General features: G+C 59.6%; 2 protein-coding genes across 2 annotated transcripts; one reads left to right on the top strand and one right to left on the bottom strand.

Annotated features, from left to right (window-relative positions):
• Positions 1-341: 341 nt before the first annotated feature.
• ABHD14B (abhydrolase domain containing 14B) lies at positions 342-5,362 on the bottom strand. Its single transcript, XM_075005149.1, has 4 exons — positions 5,247-5,362; positions 4,171-4,404; positions 2,669-2,910; positions 342-1,244 (listed from the first exon to the last, which is right to left on the bottom strand). Exons 2-4 carry the CDS (start codon positions 4,376-4,378, stop codon positions 1,062-1,064), a joined length of 633 nt encoding a protein of 210 aa, XP_074861250.1. The 5' UTR covers positions 4,379-4,404; positions 5,247-5,362; the 3' UTR covers positions 342-1,061.
• On the top strand, positions 5,201-16,823 carry LOC142019259 (protein ABHD14A-like). The gene is made up of 7 exons (XM_075005880.1): positions 5,201-5,301; positions 5,760-5,858; positions 7,533-7,801; positions 13,532-13,802; positions 14,398-14,513; positions 15,678-15,913; positions 16,301-16,823. The coding sequence occupies exons 1-7, from the start codon at positions 5,201-5,203 to the stop codon at positions 16,481-16,483; spliced, it is 1,275 nt and encodes a 424-aa protein (XP_074861981.1). The 3' UTR covers positions 16,484-16,823.
• The last annotated feature ends 7,747 nt before the right edge of the window (positions 16,824-24,570 follow it).

The raw sequence follows: 24,570 nt of genomic DNA, 5'->3' as shown, positions 1-24,570 counted from the left end.
GGTCTTGGACCCCAGCAAGAGACGGGGAACGCAATTGCTCCTAGAGTCTGCAAATCACAGCGGGGCGCCTGCTCCCCAGGCCCTCACGCTGCTGCTGGGAATAGAACCCAGGAGTCCGGCTGGCCGGTGCCTTGCTGTAGGCCTGCCTCTGCAACAATCAAAGGGCCCTGGAGCAGCTGACCGTAAGGCCTGGTCTGCTCCAGCGTGGGGCAGACCCCACTCACTCTGCAATCTGGGTCCCCTCCATCATGGCAATGGGCTTCCTGGGCGAGGCAGCCAGGTGTCAGGGGTGGGAGGTATGCAAGGGAGTGGCAGGGGAAGAGAGCCGGAGGGAGACAGGCCTCGGTCTGAGTTTTATTTGCTCACTAAGGGTTTGATGCAAGGGCTGCAGAGCTTGTGATTCAAGAGGAATGATCCTGGACTGGGAAGCAGTTTGGCCTCTGCGCGGCTCCTGAGCCAAGCAGCCTTGGGGCAGGTGTCAGCCTGTAAGGTGCTCTGGCTGACACCTGCAGGGCTGGGGTGCTGGGCAGCGTTCCCTGGGCAGCCGCTCAGGAGAGAGTCAGGTGCTGCCAGCTGATCAGCAGAGCGCCCCCAGCCGGCAGCCTGTGTTCGTATGGGTGGTGCGCATGCCCCACTTGCCTCGGTGCACACAAAAATTATTCTGCACATGGAATGAAAAGATTTGCTCGGTCGGGATGGGGGTGTGCACCGAGCTGGGTGCAGGTGGGGCTGGAGTAACCAGGGGCTGCAAGGCAGCTGTGGACTGGGATTGGCAGGTGACTGAGGCGCTTTCCACGCCCTGCCTGCCTCTTCTCCCCCCAGGCTAGTGGCCAGTCTGCTTTTCCAGACCTCGTGACCCCAATCACTTAAAGAAGGAACAGGAGCAAGCGCCCGGCTCCCAGGAGGCTCCCTTCGCTAACCCCCATTGTAGGTGTGATCATCAGATCCCAGCAATCAGCCACAGATTAAGTACCCGCTCAAGTAGGAGAGGGAAGTGGTGGTCCCAGATCCTGTGCGGGAGGCCCGATCCTGTGCCCCCCGGCAGAAGGAGAGGCTGCTTGTCACTCCAGGCTTTTGAGGAACTCCAGCAGGCCCTGGTGCCACTCCTCCGGTTTGTCCAGGTAACAGGCGTGCCCCGCTCCTTTCAGCATCAGCACCTTGTGATTGGGCAGGTTCTTGAGGTTGTTCAGGCTCACCTCCCCCAGCTGGGCATCTTGGTCCCCGTACACAATCAGCGTGGGGGTCTAGCAAAGGGGGAACACAAAGCACCTGAGTTCAGTCATCGGGAACAGCTGCCGCGCACGCTCTAATTGTTGCGATGCAAGAGGAGAGGGGAGGCAGGGCCCCGGGATTCAGGCCAGGTTGCAGCCTTAGTAGGCCCCTCTCTGGAGTCAGCTTTGATGGCAAATCATGAAGCTAAGAAACCGGGTGTGTGTCAGAGGGGCGAGAACTGGAGGCTCAAAGTAGGGATGGCTGAAGATCCAAAGGATTGGAGCCTGGGCGACTGTGGTGGGGTCTGGATATGCCGTGGATATTTTACATCTGCAGGAGAGTATACACTTTCTTGGGACTATTTGTTGTAGTCCACTTCCCTAGTTTATGTGCTGGTGCAAATGAACCATCACCACAGGGACTACAGCCCAGGGGATTACCCTGGAGCTGGGGAATCCCGAGTGCCAGAAATGCCCGGAGAGGCTGTGGGCAGCTTGCAGAAGGCAGAGAAGCCTTAAGGCTGCTCTGGGTTACCCTGGGCACCGGCCCAGTTGCCGGCTAGCCCAGGATCAAGCTGCAGGGGAGGCGTAAAGATGGTCTTAAGCCCTTTTTGCTTTCCTCTGCCTGCTCTGATGCTGCTCAGGATCTGCTCCTACTGCAGAGGGTTGAGAGAACAAAAACGTTCAAACTAAGCCACTGAAAACCAGGGGCTAAAATTCGCCCCGCCGGCGAGGTGCCCAGGCTGCATGCAAGGACTGGGTTTCTGGGGCCACGGGGAGGCTGGGGCTAGGAGTGACCCAGTACCACTGGGCCCAGGACCCTACTTCTAGCCCAGCAGAATGCAGCCCTCAGTCCCAGGTGTGGGGTGGCCCTGACAGCTGGGCGAGTTTTGGGAGGAGGGGTTACAAATTCCCCATGGGGGGAGGAAGAAGGAACATTTTCTCTAGCGAGCTGATTTAAAAGGAGAGGGCAGTTAGCTATGGAGGGGGCCGGCCCATTGGACCAACGCCCAAGAAGGGAGATCAGTGTGCACAGGGCGGGGTGAAAGGGGCCTGGGAAATGCAGCGTATCCCACAGCTCCGCTCTCTCCTACAGGGCTCTGCCTCTGGTGCAGGGGCATAGGACGCAGGGTGTAATGCCACCATGCGAGGTGGGGCCACACCGGGAATGCACAGGGCTGTGGCTGGTGCCCGGCTGTGTCCCTGACCGAGTTGAGCCCTCTATGGATGGAAGCTGGAGTGTTATTGCCGGACATTCCCTGCACAGCCCTGCAGGAACGATCCCCTGCAACCTGGCTGATCCTGCTTTGGGCAGGGGGTTGGACTAGATGACCTCCTGGGGTTCTGTGATCCTTTCCCGCCATCCGCCCAGCACCTTACTCATCCACCAGCCCAGCAGTCCCTGCTCCTGCCCGGCTGCCGGGGCCCAAGCGAAGGTGTCTCATCCCTCCCGGTACCTTGACGCTGGCGTACTGAGCGGCAGGGAACTTCTCGGTGCAGATGGGCGCCACGGGCACGTAGGCCTGGACCAGGGGGCTGTGCTGGAAGAGGAACGGGAGGGAGTACATCCCGCTGAGGGAGGGGCTGACGACCACCGCCTGCTCCAGCTGCAGGGCCTGAAGGACGGCCTTCAGGAACCCCCCCGGGGCTGGCTGCCCAACGGGGGCCGGAGCGGTCGCCTCCTGGGAACGGCCGAACCCTGGGAAACAAATCTGTGTTAATGACGCCCCTGGCGAGAGAGCAGCGAGGGGGCTTTCCCATTGCACCCCACTTACAGACGGGTGGGCGGCAGTAGCCGCACGCCGCCCCCTTGGCGGAGACAAGAAAGCTGGGGCTATGCCAGAGTTTTGTTAACAGAAGGGGCCTTCTGTCGGCATAACTCATGGAGCGTCTACGCCCTCAGAGCATCCTGTCGACAGGCTCTTGACGGAACTCTGCATTTGTCTCGACAGAATCATCCCCCCAAAGTCGAGGCATAAGAACCCAGCGGCACAGTACTGTGGACAGACATGCAGTATTGCCGCTTCTATCCACAGAGAGGGCTTCTGGTTGCCGGGCAGCCCTCTTTGCAGAGCTGCCATTGCGCTTTCTGACACCAGAAGGCAGCACAGACCGGCTGTTCTCTGTCCACAGAGCAAGTTGTGTATAGCTGCAATCTGTCGACAGGGGTGTGTCTACACCTGCATTCCTCTTTCAAAAGAGGTATGCAAATGAGGTATAAACTGGCATATTCAGCAGCCATTTGCATATTCTAATTTCAAAAGAGCTTCTTTCCTATTAAATAAAGGGAAGAAGGATTCTTTCGAAGATGGGTTTAATTTTGAAAGAGCAGCGTCTGCACTGGCTTTCTTCTTTCGAAAGAAGCTCTTTTGAAATTCAAATATGCAAATAAGGTGCTGAATATTCAAATATATACCTCATTTGCATATCTCTTTCGAAAGAGGAATGCAAGTGTAGACACACCCCAGAGGTTCCGTCGGGATTTCCCTGTTGCCATTCTCGTGTAGACACAGCCAGACAGCATAGATGGGGGGCAGGAGATGGCTGCAGCCTAGCTCCTGGTATCTCAACAAGATCAGGTTTCAGCTTTCCCTGTGAGTAGGAGGGGGAGGGCCGGAAGCCAGGACACCTGGGTTCTGCTCCCAAGGCCCTGACGGGGTGGTGTCGGCTGGTCAAAGTGGGAGAGGAGAAGGGGGGACTTGAGTCCGAACACCTGGGCTCTAATCTCGGTTGTGCTGCTGACTGGACTCAGGTGGGTCAGGCATGCGATTCTCTGTGCCTCGGTTTCCCCAGACAATCCTGTCCCACGGGAGAATTCAGGGGGGCAGGGAAGGTGCTACAGCTGGCACAGTAAAAGTGCTCCTCCAGGGGATCTGCCTCCCCCAGGGACCTTATGCCACCCAGGCACCTGAAGGCTGTTCTCCCCCATCCCCCCAGCCCCAGGGCTGAGCAGCAGTACCGGGCAGGTCGATGGCCACCGCGCGGTAGCCAGCACCCGCCAGCGTGGTCAGCGTCTGCAGGTTGAGCCAGGTCTCGGAGGAAAAGCGAATGCCATGGAGCAGCAGGACAGACAGCCGGGGGAGCTGCTGGGCTGGCTCTGCCCGCCGGTAGAACAGGCTCTGCCCATCCACCGAGATGGTGCCCTCGGTAATCTGTGGGGCAGCCATGGCTTCCCTGTCTGTGCTCAGCGGCCCTGAAAGAGAAGGAACTGGAGTGAGCCCTGTGCCCCCTGAACGGCCTGTGACGGTCCCTGTCCCCGCTCGGTGCAGACAGGGCGGGGAAGCTGAGCCAAGAGGGTTGCGTCCTGTCACTGGCCGGGCCTCCTGCAGGCGGGGGACGGGGGGGGGGGGAAGGCTGGGAACTTGGTTTCAGGAGGGGGCCCCAGAGGGCAGCACCCCTGGCTTTGGGGGGCCCTGGTTAGCACTGCCGGGTTTGGGGGCCCCTGGTTAGCGCTGCTGGGTTTGGGGGCCCCAGAGGGCAGCAGCACCCCGGTTGGGGAGCCCTGGTTAGCGCTGCTGGGTTTGGGGGCCCCAGAGGGCAGCACCCCTGGCTTTGGGGGGCCCTGGTTAGCACTGCCGGGTTTGGGGGCCCCAGAGGGCAGCACCCCTGGCTTTGGGGGGCCCTGGTTAGCACTGCCGGGTTTGGGGGCCCCTGGTTAGCGCTGCTGGGTTTGGGGGCCCCAGAGGGCAGCAGCACCCCGGTTGGGGGGCCCTGGTTAGCGCTGCTGGGTTTGGGGGCCCCAGAGGGCAGCACCCCTGGCTTTGGGGGGCCCTGGTTAGCACTGCCGGGTTTGGGGGCCCCAGAGGGCAGCACCCCTGGGTTTGGGGGGCCCTGGTTAGCGCTGCTGGGTTTGGGGGCCCCAGAGGGCAGCACCCCTGGGTTTGGGGGGCCCTGGTTAGCGCTGCAGAGTTTGGGGGCCCCAGAGGGCAGCAGCACCCCCGGGTTGGGGGGCCCCGGCTGGCGCCGCGGGTGTGGAAGAGCTGGGCCCGATGCTCGCGCTGCGGGCCGGGCGGCAGTGCCAGCGGCGGCCGGAACCTGCGCGGAGGAGAAAGGGCTCCCGAGGCCGGGCCTGGGCAGTGCGGGCGGCGAGGCGCGTTCCGGGCCGGAGCTGAGCAGGAAGCGGCGGCGGCCGGGGCGGGGCGCGGGGCGCAGTGACCCCTAGCGGTTAGCAGCGTCCGCCCGGTCCGGCCTCCTTCCGCTCCGCGCTGCGGCTGCGCCCCACGTGCAGGGAGGAGAAGGGGCTTGGGGGGCCCAGAGGGCGGGACACCCCCCACTAACGTGCTGGGTTTGGGGGCCCAGGGAGCAGGACACCCCCACTAACGCTGCTGGGTTTGGGGGCCCAGAGAGCAGGGGACACTGTTGCATGTTAATTGCAGACGGAGCAGGTTGCCTTGGTGTGACTCCCCTTGGCAGCAGCTGGGCCGGTCGCAGACAGGTGTCCGAGCGTCCATCCCCTCCCCACAGCCGGCAGCTCATGTGATTTCATTGCAAACCTCCCAGCAGGTCTGTCCTGCGCCCCCACCCTGCTCCTGCTCTCCCGGCCCCCAGGGCGAGCACCCGCCTCACAGGCCCTTCGGCCTCCAAATCCTCCCTGCGACTTGCAGCCACAGCAGCAAACCCCAATCCACCCGAGGGCTCTGCCCGGTGGTAATGAGCTCCTGCAGTGCAAACAGCTGGTCTCCCCGGGGCACCAGGCTCCCTCCTCCCAGGCGCCAGGCCAGCTGGGTGTGGGGCTGGCGTTGCCCACACGCTGCGTCGGGCAGTGGTTTGGCTACTGGCCTTGCAGGGAGAGAAGGCGGCTCCAGTCCAGGATCTCTGCAACGGGGCCACGGAGATCGGAGTGTGGTGCAGATATTACCCCCAAGGTTTAGTGATTTCGGGGTGGGGGAGCTGGTCCCCCACCTGCCCTTTGGTGTGTGTCTTCTGTGCCATTTCTGTGTGGCTAGCCACTGGTGGCCACCCCCCACGCCACTTCTGCCTGGCTGGCCTGGCCTTTCCCCATGGCCTCCCTTGTTATGGCTGCTCCTCCTGCAGGGCCAGCTGGGTCTCTGTGCCACTGCTGGGGCCTTGCAGCCCCGTGTGAGCCGTGGGGGCTGCTCTGCCCTGAGAGCCAGGCTGTGATTGCAGGGAGGTTTGGGTGGGCTGTGGCTGCAGGGGGGTGAGATTAGCTTGTCCCGGGCAGGCTGCTTCATTTTGATAGCCCTGCTTCTTTCCCTCCCCAGAGAGCAGGGTGGCGGTGGCCCAGTTTGCATGGGGAACTGCCCAGTGTAGGAGTTCAGAGTGTGAAATAACGCCCCCCCCATGCAGCCCTGTTAGCAGCCCCTAGGCACTGCAGCACCTAAGCATAGGCAGGACCTGGGACTGGTCCAGCCAGTTGCAATTCCAGCGGGGAGCCAGCCACGTTATTCTGAAGACATATTTATTCTTCAACCCGGCTAGCCAAGCTCAGCTGGCCCAACCGCCACCTGGGGCGGCTGTTTGTCTCCAGGGCCCCGAGAGCTACCCCCCAGCTGCTGGGAGCGTGCACACCCGTGGCGGCGGCTGGTGGCTTTCCTGCTGGGTGCATTGGCGTTCAAACAGATGCGTAGGTGGTGTTGCCCTGTCCTAGAGGCAGCGGCCCTCACGCCGCAGCGTCCCTTCTTAGTTTGCAGGGGTCGCCGGCGCCATGACAGATGTTTCTGCTCGGCACGGGCAGAGCCGACGGCGGGAAGAGACCTGCTCGTGTAGCTTTTATTTCAAATGAGCCAAGAGGTTTGCAGAGGAGCTGCCGGGGTCTCCTGCCTGCTAAACCCGGGTTGTGAGTTCAACCCAGAGGGGGCTTGAGCGATCTGGGGCAAATAGATTTAAAGACAAAGGGAGGGTGCTTGGTCCTGCCAAGAGGGCAGAGGCCTGGACTCAGTGACCTCCCGAGGTCCCTTGCAGCTCTATGAGACGTGTACCTCATCTGGACTGAGGTGGACGTGAGCCAGTCGTGACCTCTAAACCGGACTTTGTCAGCCGGAGAGCGCTCGTGCATCTGTGCCTCGGTCTCCCCCGTGGGGAGGGCCCTTGCTGCTGCCCGGTGGGGTTGGGAGATGTGCTGTTGGCACCAGGAGCGCACCCTGGGGCAGACCAAAAGGCCGTCTGTCCCAGCTTCTGATGGGGCCAGTGCCAGGCGCCCCGGAGGGCGTGGACAGTGGTCCCTCCCGAGCAGCCCATTCCCAGCGCCGGGCGAAGGGAGGCCGGGGAGCTGCCCCTGCCCAGCCTGGCTGCTGAGGGGCACCTGGGCGGTGCAGGGAGCTGGCTGCCCCCAGGCCGCCCCCTCCTCTCCCCTGCCTGCAGCCCTAGGGAGAGCAAGTCCCCAGAGGGTCTGCACAGCCGCCCGCCCTTGGCGGGGCCGAAAGGCGCTCCCCAGGCCTGCGCCTGGGCAGAGGTGCTGGAGCAGGTGTCCGGGGCCCAGAGCGGAGCCGTGCGCTCTCCCCTTCCGCCGCTAGGCGGAGCCGTGGGGCTGGATCCGGCCGGCCCCCCGGGCGGGCAGGGGGCGGGTCAGTGCGGTACCAGGCCGGCGGAGGCGGAGGCGGAGGTGGCGGCGGGCGGTGCGCAGCGGGGCGGTAAGGGGGCGCTGGGGCCGGGCCGCTGTGGCGCAGGCGGGCGAGGGCCGGGCAGGGGCGCGCCGCGGAGGCGGGGGCGCACGGACCAGGCGCGCTCCGGCGCACGGCGGGGCCGGCTGCCTTGGAGCGCGGCTGGAGGCGGGGAGGTCGAGGCAGAGCTGGGCCGGGCAGCCCTGAGGCTCTGCCATCGGCGGGCGGAGCTCCAAAGCGGCCCGGGCCTGATGCGCCCAGGCGGGGGTGAGGTTAGGCGGGGCGGGCTCCAGGGTGCCCAGAAGGGAGCAGGTGCCGGGCTGGCACGCGCCTCTCCCTGGCCGATGCCACCCCAGCGCGGCTGGAACAGGCCGTGGTGGGCCTAGCCCTGGTCTCCCTGTGTGCAAGGTGGAGGAGACGGCTGGCAAGGTGGAAGCCCTGGCTGCCTGGAGACAGAGTGCTGGCTGGAGGAGCTGGACAACAGGGCCCGGGCTTGGAGCGTCAGGGTGGTGGGGGTCCTGACTGCTGGGGGAGACACAGATCTGACCCCTTCTTGGAATGCCTGTTGCCAGCTTACCTGGATTTAACTGGGACGGAAGCTCCTGTGGGGGTAGAGACCCTGAGCCAGGTTCCCACAAGGGTCATGAGCTGGAGCGCCGGGGGAGAGGCAGTGGCACCATCCTGATGACCCTCTCCGATGTCCCGTCCCAAGAGAGCGTTGTGCAGGCGGCAGGGCTCTGCCAACCTTCAAGGCCACAAGGTCTCCTCCTTCCCTGCCCTCAGCCTGGAAAGGGCTCTGGCCTGCGCCCCGTACCCAGCCCAAGGAAAGGTCCTACGCCGTGGGCAGACCTGTGTCTTCAGGGATGGCCTGTCCGTGGCTTGCCTGCTGCGTGAGATCAGACGAGGTCGTCAGTGCATAGCACGGGGTTGAGCCTGACGAGAAAGACCTGCCTGCTGGCGGGTGGTAAGGAACCTGGGGCGCTTACCACAGGGCAGAGCAGCCCTGAGGGCCAAGCTACACAGAGGAGTCGTGTTTGCCCTCATCTGTTAGCACTTGGAAGCCAGGACTGTCTGGCTGTGTACGGTCCCTAGCACCCAGAGGCCTCATCCCTGTGCGTAGGGCCCTACCAGAGTCGCAGTCCATTTTGGTCAAGTTCGCCATCCTAGGAATTTTAGAATGGTAAATGTCATGATTTCAGCGATTGAAATCTGAAGTTTCAGTGTTGTGATTGTCAGGTGTTCAGAGTTCCCACTAACTTTTCCACCCGGGGCAAAATTAATTTTGTTATGTGCACTGAGGCCTGTGTGGATGTGCACCACCAATGGAAACCGATGCTGTTGGCTGTGGGTGCTCTGTTAATCATCTGGGTAATCAGCTCCTTCTGCTTACAAGGCATACTAGGTCCTACCCAAAAAGGAGCTGTATGAGGGTCTCAGGGTCATTGTAGGGAGGGTTGCAGTACTGCTCCCCTTACTTCTGCATAGCTGCTGGCACCAGAGCTGGGCAGCTGGACAGTGGCGGCTGCTGGCCATGTACCCAGCTCTGAAGGCAGAGCTATGACCAGCAGCAGGACAGATGGATGGCAGGGTATGGTGTTGCCACCCTGATTTCTGTGCCGCAGTCTGTGGAGCTGGGCCCTGTCAGCAGCTGCTCCTTTCTGGCCACCCAGCTCTGAAAGCAGCAGTAGAGAAGTAAAGGAGACATGGGTATGGTATTACCACCCTCGCTCCTGTACTGCTGCTGGCAGGCTGCTGTCTTCAGAGCTGGGCACCCGGCCAACATTACAACCACCACTCTCCAGCTGTCAAGCTCTGAAGGCAATACAGAAGTAAGGGGTCAATATCGGGGCCCTCCTACAATAACCTTGTGATTCCCCCTTCAGCTCCCCTTTGGGTCAGGTCCCCAATTTGGGAAATGCTGCTCTCCCCTAAGAAATCAGTCTAATGTCGAGTGAAAGCCCACAAAAGGCCAGATGTCACTGTCTGTGATGCATTTAGCATGGCTGTGAATGTGGTAAGGCCCTACCTCGGTGGCAGCCCATGGCACCGCCACAATATAACCAATAAACGAGTGTTGCTGGGCATCCTCAAGCAGCTCTTATGTTTCACCCCAGAGGTGGCCGCATGCCGGTGGTGGCGGAAGTGGGCTTCCGCTGTCTTCTGTAATGTGCCTTGGTCCTCTCCTGGATGGGATGCGCATTAGTTTCTATCATGTCACTTACGTGCTCCTCCCTAGCCCGGCAGCTTTCAGCTCCAGTCAGGAGATTTGTCCTCCGGGCGAGTGTCTGATGGGAGACCCTGTACCTGTTCAAAGGTCCGGTTGCCACTCAGTGTTTGGGCTTCTTCAGTGTGGTGCGTCCACGCATCTTAAGGCCCTAAAAGGAAATAGCCTGGGGGATGCACCCAGCCTTTGTGCTCCCGTGCAGAGTGCGTGGCTTGCCCTCTGGGCAAGCCTTTGAAAGTCTTGTCCCTGAGACTTTGCTGTTGCCCGCTGGCCCCAGGGAGTAATGGGGCCACCCGGAGGACGCTGGGCCCACTGGTGTTGTCTGGGAGAAAGTCTGCAGGGCAGCCAGTGAGCACCTCCGACCGAGAGCCGTCGTCGCCTGCGGCATTCGAGTGTTTCTCTGGCTCCAGAAAGTGTCTCCGGAGCAACAAGCCAGTTCCTTCCCTTGAGAACCCGTCTTTGCTTGTGATCCTCCTGCAGGGCGGGCGCTGACCGTGCGCTTCCATCCCCTCCACCCTGTGCCAGGGCGCAGCCTGAAAAGGCTCCAGGCAGCCCTGACCTCCTGAGGGTGTTGTGTGGGGCCCTGTGCGTTGGAGTGCAGTGAAGGGGCTGTAATGGCCCTGCTGCGAGGGCAGACCCAGGCCGTCTTCTGCCAGTGAGCCCAGCGGTCCAGGCTGCCTGATTAGCCAATGGGCCAGGGAGTCTGTCGCCTCCCAGTGGCCTCGGATCCCACCCGGGGTGGTGGGGCTGAGCAGACCTGTTTGTGGATGACTGGCCCCCATGGAGACTGGCGTCTGCTTTCTCCCCCTGGCTGGATCCCTCGTCCCTGGGCTGGGTATGGGGAAGCTTCAGTGCTGCCACCTCTGTCCTGGGGGTGAGGGGATGCTGCCCTCTGCGGCCATCCGCCTGAGGCCCTGGCTCTAAGCCCCCAGGTGATGCAGTGGCTGTTTCCTGAACGGAAGAATGTGCACCTGGGCACCTGCCTTGGCCCATGCTGGGGGGTTGGAAGGAGCCTGTTGCCCGCCCCATGGCTCCAGACCGGGGTTTCTCCGGGCTGCTGCGTGTGCTGGGGTGGAACATTGAGCCAGGAAGGTTCTGGGCAGGTGGGAGTGACGGGTGGGGACAGCAGGGCCAGGAAAGGGGGGCAGGTGGCGTGGGCGGCAGGAGATCAGGGTTGGGGCCAGAGCTGGAGGATAGACGCTTGGGACTTGGGGGTGCCAGCAGGCTGTGAAGGCCACTGGCAGGAGGAGCCCTATGGGGCACCTGCTTGTTAAACTCTCCCTCTGCACAGCGCCCAGCTGGTCCCCGGGGTGAGGGATTCCAGGTGGGGCTGGGCAGCGCAGGTGGGGGCTAGGGTCAGACCCCTGACCCAGGGGGCTCCAGCCTGGCCTGCCTCCGGTGGGCACTGACCGGGGCTAGGGGAGGGAATGAGGCAGCGAGAGACCGACACCACCTGCTTCCCTGAGCCCTCCGCAGGGCAGCACCCGGCCTGGACGCCCCAGCACCGTTTCGGTTGGGCAGGGGGCAGAGTGTGGACGGGGCGTCAGCCCCGTTATGGGAGCATGCTCGGTACAAGCCAAGCAGCAAGTCGGGGTAGGGGGGATGCATTGACTCCATCCACCTCCCCACCCTGCTCCCACCCACCGCCTCTTCCCAGGTCACTTAGCAGTTGGTCTCTACTTCCTATGGAAAAGAAAGAATTAAATGCTAAGCCCCCTTGGCACTAATACAAACGTGATGACATCGGGGCGAGTGGCTCAAGGCACACAGATTGGTCAGCCTCCCGGTGTTCATCTCTGATGTCTCTGGGTTACTGACTCTGCAGGGAGTGGGGGAGAGAACCCGGCAGGGCTGCTGGGCTCTAGCTCAGCTCTGGGAGGGGAGTGGGTCTGGTGGGTTCCAGCAGGGGGCAGATACTTCTAGAGAAGAGTATCGGAACAGCCCCACTGGGTCAGATCAAAGGTCCATCCAGCCCAGTGCCCTGTCTTCCAAGAGCAGCCGATGGCAGGTGCCCCAGAGGGAGTGAACAGAGCAGGTAACCAGCGAGTGATCCATCCCATCCGCTGTTCCCAGCTTCTGGCAAACAGGCTGGGGACGCTGTCGCTGCCTAGTCTGGCTGATTGCCACTGATGGACGTATTTTCTTATTGGAGCCCTGTTGCAGTTTGGGCTTTCCCAGTGTCCTCTGGCAAAGAGTTCCACAGAAACAACATCCTTTGCAGGGCTCAGCTGCTTGTCCAGCCAGGCCGGCTTGAGGGGCTGATTCCATCACACACCCGCAAATTTAGACTTCCCTCACTCAGGCAAAGGACATCTCGCTTCAGAGAGAGCCATTACTTTGATGAAGGAACAGCCAGGGTTTCTTACGGACTTACCGTATTCCTAAACAATTTCTTACTAACTTATAAGACTTAACGGAGACCTAGCAGCCAATGCAACCCGGCCACATTCCCCCCAATGGCTCCTCTGGCCTGTGTCCCCACTTAATTTTTTCCATCCCTATGTAGAATAAATTTTATGTGCACACAGGCATGTGCTGAGGTGCACCACCCTCAGTAAGATGCTGACAGCATTGACGATTTAGATATTGGCATAGAGAGTGCGCTTGTTCAGTTTGCAGATGATACCAAGCTGGGAGGGGTTGTGACTGCTTTGGAGGACAGGGTCAGAATTCAAAAGGATCTGGACAAACTGGAGAAATGGTCTGAGCTAGACAAGATGAAGTTTAATAAGGACAAATGCAAAGTGCTCCACTTAGGAAGGAACAACCAGCTTCATACATATAGAATGGGAAGCGACTGTCTAGGAAGGAGTCCTGCGGAAAGGGACTTAGGGGCCAGAGTGGACCATGAGCTAAATATGAGTCGACAGTGTGATGCCCTTGGAAAAAAAGCAAACGTGATTCTGGGATGCATTGACAGGAGTGTGGAGAGCAAGACACGAGAAGACCTTCTTCCGCTCTACTCAGCGCTCATTAGGCCTCAGCTGGAGTATTGTGTCCAGTTCTGGCCCCCACATTTCAAGAAAGATGTGGAGAAATTGGAGAAGGTCCAGAGAAGAGCAACGAGAATGATTAAAGGGCTAGAAAACATGAGCCGTGGGGGAAGACTGAAAGCACTGGGCTCGTTTGCTTTAGAAAAGAGAAGATTCAGAGGGGACATGGTGGTGGTTTTCAAGTACCTAAAAGAGGGTTACAAGGAGGAGGGAGGGAAATTGTTCTCCATGGCCTCTGAGGACAGGACAACGAGCAACGGGCTTAAACTGCAGCCAGGGAGGTTTGGGTTGGACATTAGGAAAAACTTGCCAACTGTCAGGGTGGTTGAACACTGGAATAAGTTACCTGGGGAGGTTGTGGGATCTCCATCGCTGGAGATATTGAAGAGTGGGATAGACACACCTAGGTGGGCTAGATGGCACGTGGTGCTGCGGTGAGGGCAGGGGGCTGGACTTGATGACCTCTCGAGGTCCCTTCCAGTTCTTGTGTTCTGTGTTTCCAATGAGCTGGGCGTCACGTGACTCTCTCTGCCCCTCTCCCAGAACCAAGGATGATGGCTTTGATCCGCAACAGGCTGGGGCTGCTGATCCTTGGGATCCTGGTCACCTTCGTCCTCTACCTGTTGCTCCCAGCCATCCAGCACGAGAGGTTCACGGCCAGGGCGGGCGGCCCCAAGCCTGAGCCCAGGGCGGAGGAGAAGGGCCAGGGAGATGCCAACACCACCGTCCTAATGAGGACCATCGCCGGGAGCCCGGCCGTCTCGTATCGGGAAGGCTTCCTGCTCCAGAGAGCTGGGACTCCCAGCCCCAGCAGGTGGGTTAGGCTCCTGGCCTGCGTCCTAAAGCCGTTCCGGGCTCTGCGCTCCGGCCCGAGCCTCTCGGATGAGCAGCGTGTGGCTCTTTGGTACGGGCCCGGGAGGGTTCCAAGGATAACTGGGGGCGGGTGATTCAGTAGCCGGTGCGGTTCTCTGTAACTCAGCCTGGCCTGGTGTTGGGATCGGGGAGCTGTGCTCCTGGGGGAGCCTGGAACACCCACTTCCTGACCACTAGCTGTCACTCTGGGTGCTTTGTCGTTCCTGGTAAGACAGGCTTTGCCCCAGATCAGACCTGCTCTTGGACAGCCCTCCAGCTGGACCCCTGGGGCGTGGTCTTCACTTCCTCCCCTGTGCGGTGCGCTGAGTGCTGAAACAGCTGCCACGCTCCGCCCCAGAGGTGGCTGCACTTCTCTGGTGGGAGAAGCGACTCCTGTGCTCAGCAGGGATGAGCCAGATCCGATTCCGGAGCAGCTGCCCCAGGGGCCACCCTGGAGCTGCAGAAGGGTGGCAGACCGGACGTAGCGCCTGTGGGGCTAACGCCCCAGGCTCCGCTGCTGCTCAGCAAAGACGCCACCTCTGTCGCATGCTCTGCAGGCTGGAGGTGCTGTTTCTGCACGGCCAGGCTTTCACTTCCAAGACGTGGGAGGACCTGGGGACGCTCACCCTGCTCACAGAGGAAGGCTACCGTGCCATTGCCCTCGACTTGCCTGGTAGGAATATGTTTCCCGCAGATCCCAGTCACTTTCTGCCGCTGGCACGTGGCTTCCCTGTGCCTCTTGAAGCGGTCAGTTTCAGGGACCCCGCCACCTCCTGGGGTGCTGCCTGTATGCAGGGGAGCCAACAGGCAACGTGTGTGGGGGAGGCACACTCCCAAAAGGGGCATTTTGTGGGCCAAGCATGCAGCCGGTCTCTGGAAGGAACCGTGGCTCTGGCTGGTACTAAGCCCCGACGTGCCCTGCCACGGGGAGGTGGAAGCTAGAACCTCCTGGGGTTCCTCATTTGCCCCAGACCATGGGAAGCTGGTGAGCTCCCATCTCCTGGAGCAGTCCCAGGACTCTTACCCAGGGTCATCGACTGGGCACCTGCCCTCTGCGGGTTCCCTCTGGGCCCCCGCACTGATACCTGGAGCATTCTAAATGAATGACCTTCCCTGCGCCCCTTCTAACGAGAGAGAGATTCGAGTTAACCCTTCCCTAACCAGGCTGGGCCACCAGAGCCCCGGGGCGCTGCCCCTGGCAGGAAGCCCTTCTCAAGTTCTCTTACCAGCCCTCCAGCGCCCAGAAGGAAATGGTGGGTAGCTGTTAGCAGCCTTGCCTGGGAGGATACCGGCTGCATTACAGCAGGGGTTAGGGACGTGCGGTCGGCGCTGTCCAGGCAGCCCGCAATTCCCACCCCCGCCTTCCAAGCTCTGCCTGCAGCGCCGCAGCCGTGCCCGCCAGCTAGTTAAAGGGCTCTGGGCTCTAGGAGCCGGCAGTGCCTTAGCGGCATGGAGAGCCTTTAAATCGGTGGGCCCCAGGGCAATCCCCACCCCCATTCGCGGGCCTGGGGGTGTATTCTGGGGTGGGGTGTCACCGGGGAGTTCGGTTTCACAACAGTTACTGGCCCCGGCGAGGCCCAGGGGCGGCCGGACGCAGCTCGTCTGCTTGTTCACCTGGTGCGTGTGCCAGCGACGCACTGGCCCGCTGACTCCCCCGGCGCTGGCGACTCTGGCTCAGGACACGGCCGGGAGCAGCTGTTCCCAGGGGCACATCCCTCGGGAAATCCATTGCCCGCCGGGGTGCGGGCGGGTTCGGCGAGTGGCACCTTCCTGCTGCTCGGAGCTGCCCCGTGCCTGGGTCTCGGGGGCACCTGACCCTTCTCCTTGCACCTGGCAGGCTACGGCAGCTCCCCGCCTTCCGCCGCCGGCTCCACGGAGCAGGGCCGGGTGGCCTTCCTGCAGCGGGCGCTGACGGAGCTGAGGCTGCAGAGGCCGGTTCTGATCAGCCCCTCCATGAGCGGTCGCTACTCCATCCCCTTCGTCCTCGCACACGGGGCGCAGCTGAGGGGCTTCGTGGCTGTGGCGCCGGTGGGGACCGAGGAGTACACGGCAGGGCAGTACCAGCAGGTCCAGGTAGGGTGAGGAGGGGAAGCGGCCGGTCCCTAGAGCCGTAGGGGGAACTGGGGCCTGACTCGAGGGAGCCACGTCCGGCTGTGTCTGCAGCCCAGAGCTGCTCTGGTCACTGAACATCAGCGGCTTGCTGGCCCGGGTGCAGCAGCCCACGCCCTGATCAGCTGCAGCTAGAGAGCTGGGGGATGGGGCTCGAGCAGGCTAGAACCCCACTTCCTGGGGCACGGGGGGTGGGAGGGCAGCCCAGAGCCCAAGCTGTCTGAGGCAGTGGCCCCACGCTCCCTGGGGCTGGGGAGGGGGCTCCAGGCCCCACGCTGGCCAAGGCGGTGGCTCCATGCTCCTGGGGAGGCAGGCGGGCTGGTGGCTGACGCCTTGTCCGGCTCCCTGCAGATCCCCACCCTGATTGTCTCCGGCGAGCGCGACACCGGCCTGGGCGTCCAGTCCCTGCAGAGCCTGCGGCAGCTCCCCAAGCACCGGGCTGTGGTGCTGCCAGACGCCGGCCACGCCTGCTACCTGGAGAAGCCTCGCGAGTTTCACCGGGCGCTGCTGGCCTTCCTGGGCGAGCTGCAGTGACGTCGGGCCCGGCTGGGGCGCTGGCTCGCCCGCCTTGGCGTTTGCTACTTCCCCGCCCCGCCTCTCTGCGGGAGCGGGGCTGGCGCGTTCGCCCGAGGGACGCACCCAGGCCAGGCGGTCCGGCTGCGATGTGGCACAGGGGCTCTGATGGATTAGTGGGTGCGCCCGGTTGCTGGTAGAGCGGGTGTGAAGCGGGCCGGTTGCCCAGGGGTCGTTGGTCCGTTAAGGGGGTACTTGATTTCACCCCATCGCCACCTGATGGGTAAACGTCCCTGGCCGTGCCCTGGGGGAGGGTGACCGTGGAGGAGTCTGTTACGAGGCCAATAAACTAGTTGGACGGTGCTCGCTGGGCCGCTGTGTGTCTGCGTAACACCTGTCCCCCAGCCAGCGCTGCGTGTCCGTAGCTGCTTCCCTCCGTGGAGAGGCAGCCTCGAGCCGCCTGGCTCCAGCTGTCCCCTCCCTGTCCTCCCGGAGCAGCCGGTGGGGGGGCGCCGCTTCCGCCGATCCCGCCAGCTCCACCAGCAACGGGTCTGTCGTTGCTGCGGTGGGCGAGATCTCCGAGCCACGCCTGGTCCAGGAGGCCCTGCTAGCAGTTGGGGACTGATTTGCTGTCTGCATTCCTGCTCCTGCCAGAATCCCAGGGCCGGGGAAGTCCCTTTCTTTCCATTCGCCGCTGGGCCAGCTACCGCGACAAGCCCTGGGCCAGCCCCCTCCTGGCACCCAGCACCGCAGCTCTGCCTTCGTTGGCGATGGAGTCGCGTTTCCGAGCTAGAATAGTCGAGCCTTGCTGCTGAGCCCTTTGCCGCCTCTCCAGCCCCGTTCTGCTGAGGACACAGCTCTGCCACGCCAGGAACTGGCCTCCCGACAGCTGTTGTGAGGAGCAGGCTGAGAAGCTGGTTCCCGTCCTCTGACGCTGGCTGTACTGCCCCACATTGAATGGAAAGAGCAAGCGTGAAACCCGCCTGCAGCAGGGTGCTGATCGGACCCGTTCGTTCTGTGTGTGTGTGATGTGCTCCACCCCAGACCTGGCTGCATTTCAAGAGGGGAATCGGGCTAAGTCTGAAACTGAAATGGATCCGGGCTAGGACCCCTCTGGGTGGCTGTCGCCAGCTGGGAGAGGAGGTGCTGAGGGGTAAGTTCCCTGCCCTGTTGTCCCCGGCGGAGCGGGAGGCGGCATTTTGAAGGTGAGTGGCTCCTCCTCCTGGGAGCCCTGATTATGTCCCCAGCCTGCCTGGGACTCCCTGTGCCGCCGTCCCTGGACCAGCCAGAAGGGGTCACCGCAAAGCAGTGGAAGTGGTGTCCCACCAGCTGGCCGTCCCCCGGTGAGACAGTGGGGACGAGCCCATTCTGCCTTTGGGACCCCACTGATGGGTGGTGTGTGGGAGCATCTGTTTCAACAGGGCAAGGACTAGTGAGCTGCCCCCAAAGCTCTGCACAGCCACTGGGCTCTCTGCCGCTGGGGGCAGGGCAGGGCATGAGCCCTCATTTACCGAGGGGGAAACTGAGGCAGGCTGCCACACATCTGGCTCAAGGCCAGAGCGGAGAAGGGGTGCAGGATTAAAGAGCAGAACTCAGGATCTGGCTGCTGGCTGTGTGCTTGGATAGCTCACGTGGGCCTCTCCACGGGTCCGGCCCAGCCTCCCTGGGCTGCTGCCGCGGGACGCAGTTAGAGGAGCTGCAGACAGGCATTGCTGGGGAGGGTCCTAGGGGTGAGGGGGTCCCCAGGCCTGGCCCCCAGCTTCGGGCAGACAGACTCTCCCGCAGCAGGGAGAACAGGAGGTTCTCGGGCGACAGGGACGCAGCGTAGAACTGACTTGAGCACGGAAACCAGAAGCCGTCAGTATCATCCCCCTTGGGGGAGAGGGGCCCAGAGGGGTCCCCGAGCCAGGCCCTGGCCCTCCCTCCTGCAAAGCTGCCCTGTCCAAACCCCACCAGCGGGGCCTCTCCTCCAGCTTTTGTCTTGCTTCCCAGGCAAAAGGTGTGCCCAGGCCAGGCCCCGCCCCCAGGCTCAGGTGACAAACGACATGAGAAGCTCTCACGCCCGACATGCCCATTGCCACCTAGGTCCTGGGGCAACGCCCAGGGAAACTGAGGCACACACACGGGCTTGCTCCAGGAAAGCAGAACAGGTGCCATATAACAAGGGGGATACAATCCCCGCCTCGTCGCAGCAGCAAATGGCCCTGTGGGCTCGAGTCCTACACCCATGGGCCAGGTGTCCCACAGAGCGAGACCAATGACAGTGCCATGGGAGGGTGCTGCAGCCAGGGAGGCCATTACAACAGGGGCTGGGCTAATTCAGAACCAGCAAAGCTCCTGCCTCCAGCCCCTTCCCCGTCCCTGAGGAGGAAGGTGAGCAAAGGAGCAGAATGGTAGGGCTCAGCTCTGACCTCCGCCTGCCTTAGTGGGTGGGCTTCCGTTCCCGTCTGCGCCCAGCACAGCCTGCCAAGGACTAGCTGAGCAATGGGTCCCTTGCTACCGAGGGCGGCAGTGTAGGCTGGGTGCCAGGCAAAGCATGGGCTGGCTCACCCCCTTCCCTGGTGTCTGGCTCAACTTCCTCTCGCACGTTGCTCCCTGGTGGGAGTGACCAGGTGAGGCATTCGCCGGGGGGCCTGCTGCCTTCTGGCCTGGGCTGCATGCAGGGCAGCAGCTGCATTTTGTGGGCCAAGCATGCAGCCGGTCTCTGGAAGGAACCGTGGCTCTGGCTGGTACTAAGCCCTGGCGTGCCCTGCCACGGGGGGTGGAAGCTAGAACCTCCTGGGGTTCCTCATTTCCCCCAGACCATGGGAAGCTGGTGAGCTCCCATCTCCTGGAGCAGTCCCAGGACTCTTACCCGGAGTCATCGACTGGGGACCTGCCCTCTGTGGGTTCCCTCTGGGCCCCCGCACTGATACCTGGAGCATTCTAAATGAATGACCTTCCCTGTGCCCCTTCTAATGAGAGAGAGATTCGAGGGAACCCTTCCCTAACCAGGCTGGGCCACCAGAGCCCCGGGGCGCTGCCCCTGGCAGGAAGCCCTTCTCAAGTTCTCTTACCAGCCCTCCAGCGCCCAGAGGGAAATGGTGGGTAGCTGTTAGCAGCCTTGCCTGGGAGGATACCAGCTGCATTACATCAGGGGTTAGGGATGCACGGTAGGCTCTGTCCAGTCCTGTAATAACAAGCCAGTCCCTGCTCTGCTGAGCTCTCAGGTCTGGTTCATGACGAGACGCAATCGGTGGATGGAAGAATTCCAGGGACCCAGGGGGAAGGCAGATGGGATGTGCTTGTTCTTGCATAGGCTGGTTGTGACGTTAGTCCCCAGAAGTGCTACAGGTGGCTAAAACCCACGGCATCGTTACATCCCTCTCCCAAGCCGGCAACGGTCAGAAAAAGTCCGCAGGGGAGCTGACGGGATGTGATCTCTGCCACAACGTATCCGTCCGTGACCTACCGCCTCCCCGAACGGCTGAACGTGCATGGATAAAATTTTGCCTGGCTGCCTATGAGCTGGTTAAACCACCTGTGCCAGGACTTAGCCCTCCTAAAAATCGACTGTGTTACATGGGCCCTACCTGGAAAACAGGATTTCAGACAAAGCCGCCAAACAGCCCAGGCAAAATTCCCCATGTATATTGGAGCCCTAGAAAGTCAACGCTCTCCCCTCGTACCTACCTGGAGTCTCATAATACATGCACCAGAGAGCATGAGGCTGGTGGGAAAAGCATTAGGAAGCCCCTGCATCATTTGAGTGGAGGGCCGTAGCTAGCTGACGGATGTATTCGGCCTGGTCTGCTGTACAGGGGCAGTCTGCGGCATGCTTTGTTAGCTAATTACTGTAGTAATGAGGGGGCCGGCTGTGAACCCTAATAGCATAAGGCCAGAACAGCAGCCAGGGCTTTGTTAACAAGTATCAGAGAGGTGGCTGTGTTAGTCTGTAGCTTCGAGAACAACAAGAAGTCCTGTGGCACCTTACAGACTTACAGATACTTTGGAGCATGAGCTTTCGTCGGCAAAGACCTGCTTCATCAGATGCATGAGTGGGGGGGTGGTTTCAGAGGGGTATTTAAAGAGTGGGGTCCCAGGAAGAGGGAGGGGCAGAGCTGACAAGCAAAGCTAAGAGGCCAAAGCTACATGACAGCAAAAGCCGAGCGAGGTAGATTCTGCTCCCAGGAATGCAGGAAGAGACAGAGTGCTGGTAAGTCACGGCCTAAAATCACCCAGCAGCACGACCTTGGTGATACACAGAAAGGCGTTCCAGCGAGGTACGATGTTGCATGGTACCAGCATCGTCCCCGTAGATAACAGCTTAGAACAAGGTACGTTCCCACCCAGGTTCAGCGCAGGGCCGTGATGGATAGTGGTGTTTTGATGGGCCCAGCTACAAGCTAATGGGTAAGATCTAGTTACATTAAGGGGTGTCAACACATTACAGTTAGGGGTGGCACCGGGGACATGTAATGCACACGTAAGTATAAAAGTGTACGTCACCAGGACTGCGTCGCCCGAGCTGGGGCACAGATCGGGGCCTCCCTGCCCTCCAGAAGCGTGTCGAGTCCCTTGTCAAGGCACAGGCGTGGACTAGTGTAAAACTGCCGGCTTCCCAGTGGGGCCACCCAGAGTGCTCAAGGCCACGTGTCAACGACAATAACCCTGGTTCCAGCTCCTTCGTACCTTGCTTGATTTGTGGTTCGGGGGGGGCCTCCCAGCGGTCCGTTGCATCGGCTAACCGCGGAAGCCAATGCAGCAGTCCGGAGGGAGCACACACACAGCCAAAGGTTAGCAACGCAGCCCGGAGCAGAACACGCCCGGACCCCACACCGGTAGCGTCGCCTCGCTACAGCTACAAGACTAGGGCAAAAATCCCAAGGGAGACGTGATGTCTGCAATTCAACCACCGGCTGTGCCAGGCGCACACGGCAGCAGCAAGGGTGGGTTGCAAACAGAAATGGGTCGGCAGCCTCCACTCAAAGCCCTAAAGGAGCAAGAACTTAGCCCGGAGGCTGAGGATACGCTCCCGTGTGTCAGCCCGCCCTGGTCTTAGCAAGGTTCCTGGTCCAGGCTGTACAGCAAATGACCTCGCCCCCACCCCAAGGCCTGACTTGCCTGTTCAAATCCCGACTGGTGATTTCTCTCGAGAATAGGGTCCCGGTTCAAACAAGAACAATTTTGAAGCAGTACCTTGGCCTGTGCCAGATGACCTGGCCTGGGAAGCTATGAAAATCCTTATCACATGACTCCAGGAGCTGGGGCCTTAAGGACACCAAATGTCACAGGACTTGTGTCAAGGCCATTCCTCACTTGGAGGACACTTTGAGTGTGCAAGACTTTAAAACACCTCGCAACGAAGGGCTTCTGTTTAAAACCTCCCCAAGGTCACAAACGCCCTGGCCTTGGGTGATACTCTGCTCCCCACCTTTAAAAACCCCAGGAAGAAGCATCTGGGAATTTCTTCCCGGTGGTGCCCTCAAGCTATTTAACCCTCCCTGGGAGCGAGCTTGAAAAATATCTCTCGTTCTCTTAATAGCTGATTTTGCACGCAGAACCTCCTGGTTTCTGGGACATAGGAACCAGGTCATGGTCTTTTTTATTAACAACCCAGAGAAACCAGACGTTACAGAGCAACTGAGAAAGGAAAGATTAAAGCTCAGATAATTGCTTCCCTGGGAGTCGGTTTCGAAGTTACAGTGTCCAGGGCTGGGTGCAGCGGGGGAAGATACATACACACAGCACAAACAAGTTCAACAGACCCAAAGGAAATTCTCAGCTCGTGTCAGATTAAACATTCCCTGTTCTTCTCACTAAGCTAGGGTTTCCAGGTCTCCTCCTTCCTAAGGCCTGGGAGTGGCTGGAAGCGCCAGGCCTGGCTTCCTGTTTCTTCAGGTCGCAGCCTGCAGTCACTGCTTCCACTGAAAAAGCCACACGGGTTTCCTGGGTTCTCCTGGCCTCCTGCGCTTGCTTCCTTAGTGTTCCTGGAAACTCTCCAGGACCCACTTTCTGTGGGTTTATTCTTTGCAGGCAATTGAGTCGGCTGCTGCTTTGGCACAGGTTGCCTTGCCCAGGAGCAGATGTGGATGGTTAGCTGCCCATTTGCTTACAGCAAGAGCTGTGCTCTTTGGCTTATGTTACGCTACACCCGGTTAACTACAGAGTCCCCATCCTGCTGCCTGGTCCCTCCTCACTGGGGATGAAAATGAACGGAGATGGAGCTGAACTGTTCCACCATCCATGCTGAGTACAGATCAGCCAGGGGCATCTCCTAGCCTAGACAGGAATGTGGGTGGTACAACGGTGTAGTGTAACAAACGCCAGACAGCACAGCTCCTGCTGTGCCATTTTATGTAATTGATGTCATGAGCAAATGGGCATCTAACCATATCACAGGGGACAGGTTTTTTGCCTTGATCTGCATTTAAAATTGGCGTCCCAGTAACCTACCTGTTTCTAATATGCCCAAGCTCCTCTGCTATGCGGAGCTCACGAGTAGGGGAAATTAACAGGATCTGTAAAAAATCCTTGAATGAGATTTTAAATGTCTCATGGAATCAGCTGTCGGCGTGCTTATGCGGGTCAGAAGCTTATGCATTAAATAGATGATGCAGCTCCTTGTTGCAAAGAAGATTGTTGCTGTGTTGAGTGTGAGGTTTGGCTCTGGGGTTTAAAGGGACACAGGCCCCACTCCTGTAAACATGTAAGTGGGCGAGTAACTTTACTTCCAGGAGTAGAAGCAGGGGAATGTTTACAAGACCTGGCCCAACACGCCAGCTACGTTACGTCCAACGATGCATGATTATTTCTGGAAGATCTCACAAAGCCTCATGCTAATGGAAATGCATTCATAAATTCTTATTTTTTCAGCCAAAATCTCATTCAGATGGAAAAAAAAAATCATTGCCCCGTTTTGTGATTTTTATGAAAGTCCCAGCTCCTGGAGCCAGGTGACTACGAGCAGCTCAGCTTTCATTTAAGAAAAAAAGCATCTAGCCATCCTAGTTACAGGCAAAAAGTTGCAAATATAACCCAAATGCACCCTGAAATCGCAAACCACCAGAAGGCACACACCAAAAAAACCCCATGTGTATTATTTTAAAAACCTCACATTGTTTTCAAACATTACAGGACTCGTGATTGTTGAATGGGTTGGGTTGGTGTTTGCAATACCGCGTAATCATCCCCTTGGGTCTACAATCCGGAAGGCTGCAACAATGGAGGAGGAGAGGAGAATCTGAAAGTGAAAGCGGGGAGTGAAACTAGCAAGGAGTTACTTTTCAGGCCAAGCTGACAGAGTTGAGTGTGGAAAAAAATGGGTTTGAACAATCCTTGCGTTTGGCAATAATCTAAGACGTTATTCCCAGAGGTAAGGACATGCAGTAGTATTTTTAGACTAGGAGTGCCATGCTAAAAAGGCAACATGTAACTTTTTGTGCCCCAGTGCTACAAACGGATGTGCCTGAGCTGAATCTTGCAGCTGCATGGTTAAGAGCCCTGCATGGATGCAAACTTTGTATCCACAAAAATGAGCCCTTGGGCTGCTGGTATCAGAGGCAAAGTTCAGCTTGCCAGACCACATTGAACCTGTGAACGAGCCATGAAGTAATAATTACAACCATTTTGCAGGTCCATTAGACCCATTTCGTGGGTCTGTCCCACGAAAGCTCACCTAATAAATTATTTTGCTAGTCTTTAAAGTGCTACTTGACTGCTTTTTGTTTTGATAGCGTTTAGGCTAGCATGGCTCCCTCTCTGTTACCATTTAGCAGGCGTGTGCCAACCCTGAGTTTGCTGACCAAACCAGTTGTGCATTGCTTTGTTTACAACATCTTAGCTTAAAATCAGCTTTAAATATTTCATTAGTTTGTGGCTGAATCTTATAGAATCACATCTCGAAAAAATCCTGGCATAGATATTTGAATGCACAGGCCGAGAAATCCAGCTTTAGCTGTAAAAGCACGGGTCTTCAAATACAGCCTTTTCAATAAATTCTTCAGAAGATCACCCTTATATAAAAAACACACTTTCATTTTAATATCTATAGAACAAAACTTATTTTTAAAGTGTTCCCGGCCTTTCTCTCTGTACCTACTCTCATTTCGCCACCATGTTGAAGAGAG

This window comes from Carettochelys insculpta, chromosome 11 (assembly GCF_033958435.1).
Source record: "Carettochelys insculpta isolate YL-2023 chromosome 11, ASM3395843v1, whole genome shotgun sequence".
NCBI lineage: Eukaryota > Metazoa > Chordata > Testudines > Carettochelyidae > Carettochelys > Carettochelys insculpta.
Note: the sequence above shows the minus strand (reverse complement) of the source record. Positions and strands in the feature narration are given on the sequence as shown.

What these genes read in the sequence shown, in the direction of transcription:
- LOC142019259 (XM_075005880.1), top strand. Translation starts at nt 5,201, where the DNA reads ATGCTCGCGCTGCGGGCCGGGCGGCAGTGCCAGCGGCGGCCGGAACCT. An exon ending in GGGCGGTGCGCAGCGGGGCG is followed by an intron (nt 7,802 to 13,531) that starts GTAAGGGGGCGC and finishes CCCCTCTCCCAG; the next exon opens with AACCAAGGATGATGGCTTTG. An exon ending in CATTGCCCTCGACTTGCCTG is followed by an intron (nt 14,514 to 15,677) that starts GTAGGAATATGT and finishes TGCACCTGGCAG; the next exon opens with GCTACGGCAGCTCCCCGCCT.
- ABHD14B (XM_075005149.1), bottom strand. Translation starts at nt 4,378, where the DNA reads ATGGCTGCCCCACAGATTACCGAGGGCACCATCTCGGTGGATGGGCAG. An exon ending in GGTGGCCATCGACCTGCCCG is followed by an intron (nt 2,911 to 4,170) that starts GTACTGCTGCTC and finishes TTTGTTTCCCAG; the next exon opens with GGTTCGGCCGTTCCCAGGAG. An exon ending in CTCAGTACGCCAGCGTCAAG is followed by an intron (nt 1,245 to 2,668) that starts GTACCGGGAGGG and finishes CCCCTTTGCTAG; the next exon opens with ACCCCCACGCTGATTGTGTA.